The sequence below is a fragment of the Sturnira hondurensis genome, unplaced genomic scaffold (assembly GCF_014824575.4).
Source record: "Sturnira hondurensis isolate 20B ecotype Veracruz unplaced genomic scaffold, ASM1482457v3 Scaffold0005252, whole genome shotgun sequence".
NCBI lineage: Eukaryota > Metazoa > Chordata > Mammalia > Chiroptera > Phyllostomidae > Sturnira > Sturnira hondurensis.
Genome location: NW_028077883.1, coordinates 7170070 through 7182664, shown reverse-complemented (window position 1 = coordinate 7182664; position 12595 = coordinate 7170070). Strand labels below are relative to the sequence as shown.

General features: G+C 38.5%; 1 protein-coding gene across 5 annotated transcripts in view; it reads right to left on the bottom strand.

Annotated features, from left to right (window-relative positions):
• SGCE (sarcoglycan epsilon) overlaps positions 1 to 12595 on the bottom strand; it is a 68451-nt gene that overhangs the window by 24681 nt on the left and 31175 nt on the right. For all 5 annotated transcript variants that reach the window (XM_037046463.1, XM_037046462.1, XM_037046466.1 and 2 more), the window contains 3 exons: positions 12296 to 12453; positions 6643 to 6715; positions 1890 to 2088 (listed from right to left, as the gene is read on the bottom strand). In XM_037046463.1, coding sequence (XP_036902358.1) covers positions 1890 to 2088; positions 6643 to 6715; positions 12296 to 12453 — 430 coding nt within the window. The remainder of the gene's footprint in view (positions 1 to 1889; positions 2089 to 6642; positions 6716 to 12295; positions 12454 to 12595) is intronic.

Below are 12595 nucleotides of genomic sequence, written 5' to 3'. Positions count from 1 at the left end.
TTAATGTTAAACTGAAACTCATGGAAAGCATTTCAAGTTGGGACGGGATCTAAGACAACAGGGTCCAAATAAATGCCAGGGAACTGCCTGTCAAATATCCGATAGCACATGCCGCCCTCCGGCAGGTGTTGGGGGTCAGTCAGCTAATGACTGAATTCTCTAACAAGTACTTGAAGGACAAAAATTCTGTTCTTAATTTAGAGTCACATGCTCAGACTCAGCCTTAGACTGAAAGGTGCAGAATCTCTAGGGGGAATCAGAGGTCGGGAACCTATCTATATTTTCACTCAAGCACTTACTGGCAATTCTCAGGTTAGACATAGCTGGGGAGCATGTTTTAGGTCAGAGTTTGGTTCAGAGAGTTATTTAGTTCACTGTGTGTAGTCGTTTCCAGAAGCGTCTCTATGTGTGGGGTCTGCACTACCAACGAGAAGAGGGTAAGCCCAGTGTCGCTCGCTTGAGGGAGCAGCACCATGGAAACCTCTGCCAGTGCCTGGTTTTCATGCTGCTCCCTCCAACATCTTCGCTCAACGTTTTAATAATCATCCCAGAGCACGTTCTTTTAACAAATATTGGAAGGATTCCCCATTTGGAGAAGGATTTCAGCGAGGTTACCTCTGGCCAATCTCTTTCCACAGTGCTTCCTTGATGACAGAGAATCACGTTGTAACTCGGAGGTAAAACATTGGAACCCCAGAATTTTGTTTTCATATAAAACGCCACCCTACAAGCAAGAGCTAAAGCAATTATTTTCCTCAAAGCACTTCTGTGTGTGGGTGGCTGACTTTAGAAAACATTATTGTAGCAGGAAAGGTGCAATTTATTTCTGAAATTTGTAAACTGGACTTCACAGCTCACTGCTTACCCCTTACCCTGCTTCTGCCTGCTCCCTTGTACTCCAGCTGTGACTATCTGTGATCTTTCCCCTTATTTCCAACAAAGTTCTCCTTAACCGCTGCCCTCAAGTTTAATTCATATTAATCTAGGTATTCTAGGTGATTCCAGATACCACTGAGTAAACGCGTTACCAGGAACATGGATAAAGGAGGAGCTGGACAGGGACATGCTGCAACACACACCACGTAACTCAGCCGCATCTCATGCTTATAGAATCGGGTATAAAAAGGAAGAGGGCAGATCTGCCTCAACCGACAGATTAGGAATTAAAGATCAAGGTGTGATTGACATTGACATTCAAGCCTTTCACTTTGCCCAAGCATCAGGAGTGTTTCTTAACCTCCCCAGGGGTATGAGTCATACTCTGCACTTGAAAAGCTTGAGAACAGACAAAGCTCTTTCAAAGACATTGTTTTACCTAATCAGTGGCACAAACTAATGGGGGAGTCAAAGCCCCACTGGAGTGAAGGAGGAAGCTGAGGCACAGAGAAGTACAGCCTTTTGCCCAATGTCATCCAGCTTGTGAGTGACAAGGCCAGGCTTTCGGAATGGGTTTCAGATCCATTCCAGCCATCAGTCACAGACACATGGTGGAAAGAATGTTAAAGGCAAAGAAATAGTTTCCTAGAATAAAGTTACAGTAGTCTGCATGTCCTTCTACAGCTGATAAGTGGGGCATCAATTTCCTTTGAAATTCCAGACCCTAAATAATCAGTTTCTCTAGGGAAGGGACAAAGACTTAGCACTATAATTTATGATTGCTGATCCTAATCTACAGTTAGATTTCCCAGGACCTGGAACATCAGATATAAAGAACCATTAATATAACCTCTTTGTCAATATCGAAAATTGCTAGTATTTTCATATCTTTACAATACCCATTTCTTATTAAAAAGAAAAATGCAACAGGCCATCTTCCACTATAGTAAGTTTGATAACATCACCATATTTAAAAATTCATATTTAAGGCAATGAGATAAAGGTCTGCTTACCCCTCCTTCATGTCATTAATAGGGAGCGGAACCCGGCCACCCCTGTCCAGGGCTGACGTGATGTTAATGGCGTTCAGGCGCTCTGGCTGCCACACATTTTTCACTGCCCCAAGAAAGTCTCCAAGAACCTCGCTGGCCAGCATTTCTTCTACATTCATATTTTTAATGAAGAATTCTGCTTGATATGGTAACGGGAAGTCTGATTTTGGTTTAAAAAAAGAGTATGGATATCTTTAATGACGTCGTTTTGTGAAAGAGAAGCAAAAGAACAATTCTAAATTTGCTGATTTCTGCCACCATCCTGGCTTTGGAAAAGGATATTAATACTGCCTTTAAAGGCTTTCTGTACAACAAGGGATGTATCTAAAACCATAATATACACTTGACACAGAATTGGACCTACAATGCAGTAGAACCCATGGGCACAGCAGGGCAATTAATAATGACAGAATTTGGTTTTAAACAAGGCCAAATCTACTTCCAACATGCCAACGGCCTCTTCCCCTGCCTCACCCAGGCAGACGGAGCCCTTCTGGAATTCCACATGGGCAGGAATACTATTTTGTACTTAGAGCATTTTAAAATTAACAGATTTTTCCAAGTACATCATCTCATTTGATCACCACAACCTTCAGCAGTGCTGTTTTTATTGGACCAGCACGTCACTAGACAAGGTCCCACAGGTGGTTACAGTACAGTGGGCAGGACTGGTGTCTCCGAACAGAGAAACGGTATGCTAAAAACAGAGTACACTGTCTAACAGTTATGCTATATGCCTGAAACTAATATGACCTAACAATTAATGTAAACTGCAATTGAAAAATAACATTTAAAAACACGGCATAAGAAATAAAAATGGTACACCTGAATAGGCAGGCCACACTTACCATGACTGGAGCTTGCAGGACTGGACGCTGCTCTGGGTGAGTCAGCTGGTGAGTGAGTGAAGGCCTAGGACATCACTGTTTCCTACTGCAGACTTACCAAACACCGTGCACTTAGGCTACACTCAACTGAATTTAAAAAGAGCTTAGCATTGGGCTTCAATGGTATGGTATCACGAGGTGACGGGCATTTTTTGGTGCCACAATAATCTTATGGGACTCTGTCCTATATGCAGTTCAAAATGTTATGCAGTCTATGACTGTTTACTGGTCTTTCCAGGGCACGGGAAAACATTATTTTTTACTAAAATAAATGTTGATTATATTTTTAATAAGAATTCTGAAGTTACAGCAGTGTCTCTCTTTTGATCACTCCATAATTATTCAGGAGAAATTATATTTTAAATGTCTCAAGAAATCCCCTATCTCATATAGTTAGGGATTTAGCTTTCTTCCTACCCAACATCACATCAATATTTCCCTCCAAAGATTTCAGAATCTTTTAAACCAACTGAATGTCCACTGTGATTTCTCAGTATAAGAAACTCTAAATAAATGTGATTTATATCAGCTTCTCAAATGTTATTCTTGAACATAAACCATCATCTCCCATATGCTGATTGTTCTATTAAGATCAAGAATAGCTGAATAATATTTCTATAACAATATAGGCTGCTTTTTTAATACTTACTATGAGGCAGCCCAAGCTAATGGATTGAGGTGAATTATCACCTTGAATGCTCACATCGAGAGCGTGAGCGTGTACTTGTATTGTTCTCCATACTTTCCGAAGGGGAAGCATCTTTAACGAGGTCCAGAAATTTACCACCATCTGAACTAGTATGACTTTCATCTCACCTAAAGGGGACTGAATATAAAGTGCTCAGCGGAGCTCCCAGCACAGAGGAAGAACTTATAAACTATATTAGGCTTTAGCAATGACTATAATAATATAAATAGGTTAATTACCTGAATTCTTCCCTTAAAAGGAAAAGAAAATGTTTCTACAGTAGTAACTGCACTATGTATACTCTCTGGTTTATTTAATGAAAACTCGTATCTATGAAGTATTCCCCTGAGTAAAAAATAAAAACTATGCCATAAATAACTGAAATATTGATGACTGCATTTCTTACAAAGCCTCTTTAATATTGAAGGATATCTGATGCCAGTAGTGAAGTCAGGGTAGATAGTCTGGCTGTACCATTTTCCAGAGCGTTTTCTAGAATGTGATGTCTCTTCCTAAAGACTGAGTTTTTCAAGGCCCCAATTACTCATGTTTTACACTGCCATTTATTCTGCGAATGGTTTTGCTGGATTTGTTTGATGTAAAGGCCATCTGCAATCTTTTAAAATGTGACATATTTATTCTCTTTTATGTAGATAACTTTCTTGTGTTACAGATACATTTCCTGTTTCATAGAGATAAACAGTAGCTTAATCATACTCCATTTTTCCCCACATCGAGAGATAGTAGCGCAGAAGTATGTCATGAAGAATGGTTTCTTGGCAATAAAAAAAATATTTATAAATAATGCCAAATACAGTTCTGAGTATGCTAGAAGTCTATTCTCTATTCACTTCATTCAGTGCTTTTAACACCCACTTTTCTAAACAAGCACGCAAAACTCGTTTGTTATTATCAATGCTCCTTTCTGGATAACTCTGATTTGGCTTCTCCTCATCTGTGTGACTGGGCTTTGGCTTCGTGGCTGGCTTACCAGACTGGCTGCAGCCACGCCCCTCTAGGCGCTGGGCTGGGCAGCTGCCTGCTGTCTCCCTAGCCAAGCGTGGCTGCCAGGACTCCCAGAGATGAGTCACCCGAGCTTTCTAACTTTGGGGAAATCCCATGCCTGCTATATTTGGACACCACAGAGGCCAAGGGAACAGTAGGCCAACAGATTGGTGGCGGGCCTCTGAGGCACTAAACCCAATTTAGAGAATCACTCTGTGTACTCTCCATGAGCTCTGGGGCTGTGTGAGTCTACAGGACCAATTTACCATTGGGCCTCTCAAAGCAGGAAGCAGCTGGGCAAGGCGTCAGACTGGGCGTGATTATCCTGATGTTCAACTCATTTCTTCTCCCAACCTGGTCTGGGAGAAGCGGCACGTGCTTAGGTCGTGCTCAAAGACATGCATTTTACAGGCCACACAGATTCCATCTGCCTCAGCAAGGAGAAATGCATGCTCACTTGGCAGTCTGGTTTTCACAGTTTGGGGCCCTCTGAACACCCTGTGAAAGGCAGCAGAACAGCTCTGCCTGGAGTAAAAGTGGAGGCTTCCAAAACCCATCTCTTCTTACTCTCTTATCAACACACTTCAAACCCAATTTTTAGGTAAACAGCCCGAAAGCCAACTTTCAGTACTACAGTGGTCTGGCATTCTTCCACTAGTATCTGCTTGGACAAGGCCCCCCTCCCCCCCATCAGTAACACCTATTAGGATGCCTGTGGACTCTGTATCCACAGGACAGAGACAAGACTTGAGATAGAAGGGGTCCACACTACAGACCAGCCCACCTTTCAGTTTACAGGGGCTCCCATATTTGACGAGGGGTTTTGAGTCATTCTGAGAGCACAGTGGTGAGGTCGGTGGTCCGAGCCCACTGGAAGATAACTATGTAACTGGACTGTTGTAGTCCTTAGAAGAAAGGAAACTCTGCAATTATTCTGCTCATTCAGGGTATTCCCACTCTTTAGGGACCGATTAGACTGGATGCAAACATCCCAATACAATTGGAGTCCAGAAGTCTCCCTGATCCAAAGTCAGCATCTGTGAGAAGTGAAAAAGTGGACGGGGAATCTTCTGTCCAAGCCTACAGAACTGGCATTTTTCATATATGAAGGTCATTTAACATTTGAAACTAACAGATTTGTTGTCTGCGATTGGCAATCTCCCCAGTTATGGATTGCAGTACCTATTATATAGACATTTTCTTTCATATAATGTAAGAGGCAATTTTAAACTTGGCCTTTACTAAATTATCATGAAAGTCAAATTAGTACGTTCTGATAAACTATTCTGTGTTTGCTCATTTGTTTTTAATTGTACTAGTAAATGGAAGTAAGAATTCCCCTACCCAGGATACATACTGTTTTACTATTTTCAGTGTGTATGGGGGGGATGCTATGTCCATTCCTCTGTTACCTTCATAAATGATATGTGGTATAGAGAAGAGTACCCCATGATATACACACTTTAACTACAAAGTTTTTAGTGACGTTTAATTTTCCCAATTAAATACCAAAATGGGGTCAGAATACGTGAGACTGTAACTCCTGGAATATTTCCTGTGTCCTTCCAAATCCTTGGGAATCACTTACAATTTGAATTTATGTAACTCAATTGTGGGTGGACTCCAGCAATCACTGATGGGTGATCAGCTATTAGGAGGGAGACTGACTCAAATTAAAGTTTACTTCTGTCCATCAGTAACCCTTCATCGTCACATACAATTGAACTACGACCTATGATAAGTTGTAATGAAATTCGCTACTAACTACTGATTGTGCACTCTGCTGAGCCCCATGTTAAGTACATTTCGAGCCTAATCCAAGGACTCTATATCCTAAACTTATGAGAGCAAGTCTGTCCTTAGTTTTATTTTGCAGACGATGAAACTAAGGCTTGGAGAAATAAGTGGCCTGTTTGGTTCCCTAGCCTGAGCTTTTCAGCACCATAGAACACCATGATATTTTATAACAAATGAAACACTGATTAATTTTCTTTACTACATTTTACTATTTCATGACTTGTATTAGATACCAGTACTTTAAAATCCTTAACTACATTTTACATAGAGATAAAGCATAATGAAATTCTTCTTCCAAATAAGGAAGCAATCAGCAACATATTTTTTTCATACCTACCTTCTGCTGACATTATATTAATTATCAAATTATGCCTTGCAGTCTCAAAGGTACGCCTATTGTAGGCAGTTATCTATCGGAAAATGAAAATCATATTAAAGAAGCGAAATGGTATTTGGAAAATGAAATTCATTGAGGACAAAATGAAAACAAATTATTGTTCTTTCCATTTTCATTATCTGTTTATATACTTACAAAACATTCCTTCTCTGGACAATAAGACTCAGAGCTTTTAGCAATATTATGGGAAAATAACTAATTAGTCAGGTCTATTTAACATGCTGAAACAACAAGTTAAAACCAGAAGGACCTTTTTACAGAAGACCGTTAAGTGCTAATTGCAATGCAGACACACCATTAGTAAATGGATTAACCATTATGAATTACTTACAGGTGCCATTCTAAGATTTCAGAAAAACCAAAACAATGTATTTTTGTACTTTTAATTGGAGCTTAAGGATTAAACTGGAAAGTACACTTTAAACAAGCACATCTCTGTGCTGTTTGCACACCAACAGTCAAAAAAAAAAGTGTCACAAATGACCCTTTGGAAATCATATCTCATGACTGGAATAAAGCGGTAAGGTTCATGGCCTATAAAGTTTACAGAACATGCTCAAAACACAAATCAATCCTTTTGTATGATCCAATATTAGTAAACATTTGCAGAGCCAATGAACTTACATCAAAGTCAACTCAGAAACAGCCACTGCAAACAACAAACAAAGCAAAGGCCAAAAACAGGATAATGCTTTAAAAAGTTAAGGAATCATTAACTCGGGAACAGATAGGAAATCATTCAGACAGGTCTGCAGTACCTCCAAAAGAAAAAAAATAAGCACTGTGCAGGTCCTAGCATCCAAGCACTGGCCGGGCAGGGGCTGCAGCTGAGGCTGGCGCTGGGACAGGAGAGCAGCACAAACTGACTCAGACTGAAAAGCAAGGTCTTGCCCACTTAAACATGGATATCAAAGAGTTTTATAACACCACTTAGGAGCTTTAAATGAAACCAATTACACTCAGAAATATTTGCAAACATAGTAAAAATCAAAATTTTGGAGTAATTCCAAACCTTAACAGTACTTAAAAATACATACTTATTTTATTTTTTAAAGATTGTATTTATTTATTTTCAGAGAAAGGGTAAGGGAAGGATAAAGAGAGGGAGAGAAACATCAATGATGTGGCTGCCTTTCTAGTGCCCTGTACTGGGGACCTGGCCCACAATCCAGGCAGGTGCCCTGACTGGGAATCGAACTGGCAACCCTTTGGTTTGCAGGCTGGTACTCAACCCACTGAGCTACACCAGCTGGGTGACTAAAAGCACATATTCTGAAAAGCATATTTTTACACAAAGTTAAAAGAACTCTCTCCACAATTTGTCTGATTTCTTAATGACTTCCTTGCTGTATTTGTTGGGACACACGATTAATTAGATTAACACTGAAATGAAGACTAGTCATTGAAGTGAACTATGGGAAGCACTGTTCACAACAAAGCAAATGAAAAAAATGTAATAAAGATTTCGTCTGGGAATCCTCATGGTTTTAACAGTTCACACTACAAAAAAACATCATCCAGTATTATCAATGAGAAAAAAGTATCAATCCTCTACTATTTGTTATAATATCTCAAAGCTAACACTCAGAAAACAATATTAGACATTTTCAAATGAGTGGCAATACTTTTATGGCTAGACTTCCCATAATTATCATAAATCTAATTGTAAATTTTATAAATTCCTATTTTAAAATATCACAGCTACTACAAGGAATGAATAACAATTCACAAATCAGGAGGAAGAATTTTATCATCTGAATTTATATTTAATGTTAAACAACTATAATGGAATGTAGTACTATCACTTCTAATGAGATACGTAAATACTGTAATATTCTCAATCAAATTTTCCTTTTCACACTCATGTGAAGCCCTTCACAGCCGATGGGTACATAGGCATGCATGCGTTTTTTTATCCCACATTTCTAGAAAAGTAGGGCTGATCTATTTCAGACACTTAACAAACATCTACAGAATGAATTTAGCAGTGGATTTATATGATTAAATGTTAGTTCAAGATATGCAAAACTCTTGACTTATGGACAGAATATTTTAAAATATCATAAATACGTTACTATATACTGATATAAAATAATAAATAATAATTCGTATATCCATATGTAATATATATGGATATTTACTACTTGTGTTAAAGGAAAGATAGGCTAAATTTTCAGCATTATATCTTTAGCACATTATTTGGTACATATTTGTAGCCTCATATCTTAGTTATAAGGTATGAGAACACAGTGACCCCTGCGAATCCTGACTCAACACATCTTCCTCTGCGCCAACCCCTCACATCTCTCTAACCAGACACAGCCATTTTGAATTTTGTATTTATCATCCCCTTCATTTTAAATTTAGTTTTATTATAAATGCATGTATGCTTGAAATATATTAATTTGCTTCTCTTTTGAGCTTTACAATAAAAACGGTAAACCGTATGTAGCCTTCTGACTGGTGTTTTTTATTCAACATTATGTTTAAAACCTTTATCTTTGTGACTGGGCACGGTGAAGTCATGATGGCTGCAAACGTTCACTGTGCGATGACTGTTCCATCCTTCGGTCACCCATTCTCTTGCTGATGAACTTTCAGGTCGCCACTGCTTTGTGGGGTTCCTGGGTTTTGCTATGCAAATACTGCTTAAAGACCAGGACTGTACATGCCTCCGAGTGGACATCTGCAAGTGTTTCTTTTGGGTATGTACCTAGAAGGGGGACCACTAGATCACAGGGTACAGTAATATGTATTTATGTGAAATATTCTGTACTGTCTCCCAAAGTGGTTATGCCAATTCCTACATCCACTCACCGTGAATTTTACTGAGGGTAAAATTCTCATTGTGGTCTTAATTTGAGAGTAAGCGTCTTTACTGAATTGGCATCTATGTCTCCTCTTTATGAAATGTCTACTCATATCTTTTTCTTATTGGATTGTAAGGGTCCTTTTTTTATATTTTAGATACCCACCATTAGTCAGATATATACATATTTAAAATATCTTTTCTCAGTTTGTGGGTTGTCTTTTTTTAATGGCTTATTTTGGTGAACAGAGGTTTACAAGTTTCATATAGTAAAAATTTATCAATCTTTTCTCTTAAATAAAAATACTTAGATATTATTTACAAAGTCCTTCCCTAACCTAAATTCACCAAGTTCTTCTATATTTTCATGCAATATCTTAAACTTCGGCTTTGCGCATTTAAATCCTCAATCTAGACTTGAGTTTTCCATTTCCTGTGAAGTAAGAATCTAATTTGTGTTTGCCACATGGCTCACCATTTGTCTGAGTACCATCAATAAGTAAATATCCTTTTCCCCAGTGATCTGTGGCACTGTCTCTTCAGACACATTCCTTATGAGACAGATGTGATCGTTAATACCCTTGATATTTTGATGTGCTTTTTCTTCTGCCTAAGATAGCCTTTCTTTTATTTTGTGAAGTGAATCCCTATTTACCCTCTTAAAACTCCGCATCACACAGCACCTTCTTAATGTAACAGTTTTGTCAGTGTTGGCTAAATGTGGGTTTCCACTTCAATGCTTTAGCTTCTAGACTCACCTGATACTCATCCTTCCACCACCAGCACCTATCATAACCCTGAAAACGTGGGAGCGGCTCATAAAAATGTTTGCATAATGACTGTATTTCAATGAACATGAAATGAAAATATGGAGCAAATAAGCTTGAATTTATTTTCTTAAACAGAATTCACATTATAGTAATCGATTTCTCTTATATATCCTAATTTTTCCACTAATTTGGACTGCCCTTTTTTATATAAAAGCTGAAACAAACAAACAAAAAATGTGTAAATGACATAGACCAATGGAACAGCACCAAGAGTTCAAAAACCATTTGTGTGCAGGCAAATAATTTTTTGACAAAGGAGCCAAAAACCATACAATGGAGAAAAGAAAGCTTCTTTAATAAATGGTGCTGGGAAAATCAGAAAACCACATGCAAAAGCATGAAACTAGACTGGAGTTTGTCCCCATGAACAAAAATTAATCCAAAATGATCAAAGACCTAAATAAAAGATCTGAAACAATAAATTAGATAGAAGAAAACATAGGAACAAAACTTATGGAGCTTGGTCTTAGAGAAGATTTTATGAATTTAATGCCAAAGATAATGGAAATAAACATAAAAATAAATGAATGAAACTATATCAAACTAAAAAGCTTCTAAACAGCCAAAGAAACTGCCAACAAAACAAAAAAAGGCAACCAACTGAATGGTAGAAGGTATTTTGCAAATAGCAGCTCTGACAAGGGTTCCAAACTATGTAAAGAAGTCACACAATTAAATACGAAACAAATAAATGATCCAATAAAAAACAAACAGAGGACCTGAATAGACACTTCTTTCCAGAAGACATACAAATGGGCAACAGATATACGAAAAGATGCTCAACTTCACTAGCTACTAGGGAAATGCAAATTAAAGCAACAGTGAGATACCACCTCGCACCAGTTAGAGTGGCTGTTATCAACAAGACAGGTAATGAATGACAAGTGTTGGAGAGGTTATGGAGAAAAGGGACCCTCATTCACTGCTGGTGAGAATGTAAACTGGTACAGTCACTATGGAAAACAGTATGGTAGTTTCTCAGTAAATTAGGGATAGGCCCTGGCCAGGTGGCTCAGTTGGTTGGAGCATTGTCTTGTGCACCAAAAGGCTGCGGGTTTGATTCCTGGTCAGGCCACATACCCTAGGTTGTGGGCTTGGTCCCCCAATGGGGCACACATGGGAGGCAACTGATCCATGTTTCTTTCTCACATCAATATTTCACACTCTCTCTCTCTCTATTCTTCTCTCTCTGAAATCAATGAACATATCCTCAGGTGAGAATTTTTTTAAAAAAAATTAGAATAGCATTACCATATGACCCAGCAATCCCTCTTCTGGGTATCTGCCCCCCAAATTTGAAAATGTTTACTCTCAAGGATATATGCATCCTATGTTCAATGCTGCACTATTCAAAGTGGCCAAGATATATAAACAACCGAAGTGTCCTTCAATAGAGGACTGGATAAAGAACATGTGGTACAGATATACTGTGCAATGATACTCGGCTACAAGAAAAGATGAAATACTGTCATTTGCAACAACATGCATGTACCTTGAGAATATTACTCTAAGAAATAAGTCATACAGAGAAAGCTAAGAACCATATGACTTCGCTCATATGTGGGATACAAAACTACAAGTCATAGGCACAGAAACAGCATGGTTGTTACCAGAGGGAAGAGGGTTGGGGGGTAGTAAAGAGTAAAAGGCCCACGTATATGGTGATGGGAGATGACTTGACTTTGGGTGGTGGGCACACAACCCAATACACAGATCATGTATCATGAAGAGTACACTTGAAACCTGTATGATCTTAGTGACCAATGTCATCCCAAACACATTTAATTTAAAAAATGTGTACATGAACAGAAAGGAATGGTACATTTCCAAATGTTATTTAGTGTGTTTCTATGCATAAAATACTGAAAACCACTGCCATGTAACTCTAATTTCAGCATTTGAAACTCAAATTACAAAAAAGTAGAGTACAATTTTGTTCTTTCTGAGAAATTACCTCAATGATTGTTGGTTTCCCCACGTTTTCAGCTGTTGGAGACCCATACAGGACTCCATCACTATACGGTGTCCTTTGGATATACCGAAGCCAGCCAGGCCGGTCTGGGTAACCCATCAAATTTGTGTTAAATGTTATGGGATCATTACTAATCTCACCTAGATGAGAAACACAGTGTTAAGATATGTCAGATATTTTCACACATGTTGCTTTGGTAGTTTTTAATCAAAATATTTCTATCTAAAATTTTTTTCTTCCCTTTGTAGCAAACTAAAACACACACAACACACACATACACAC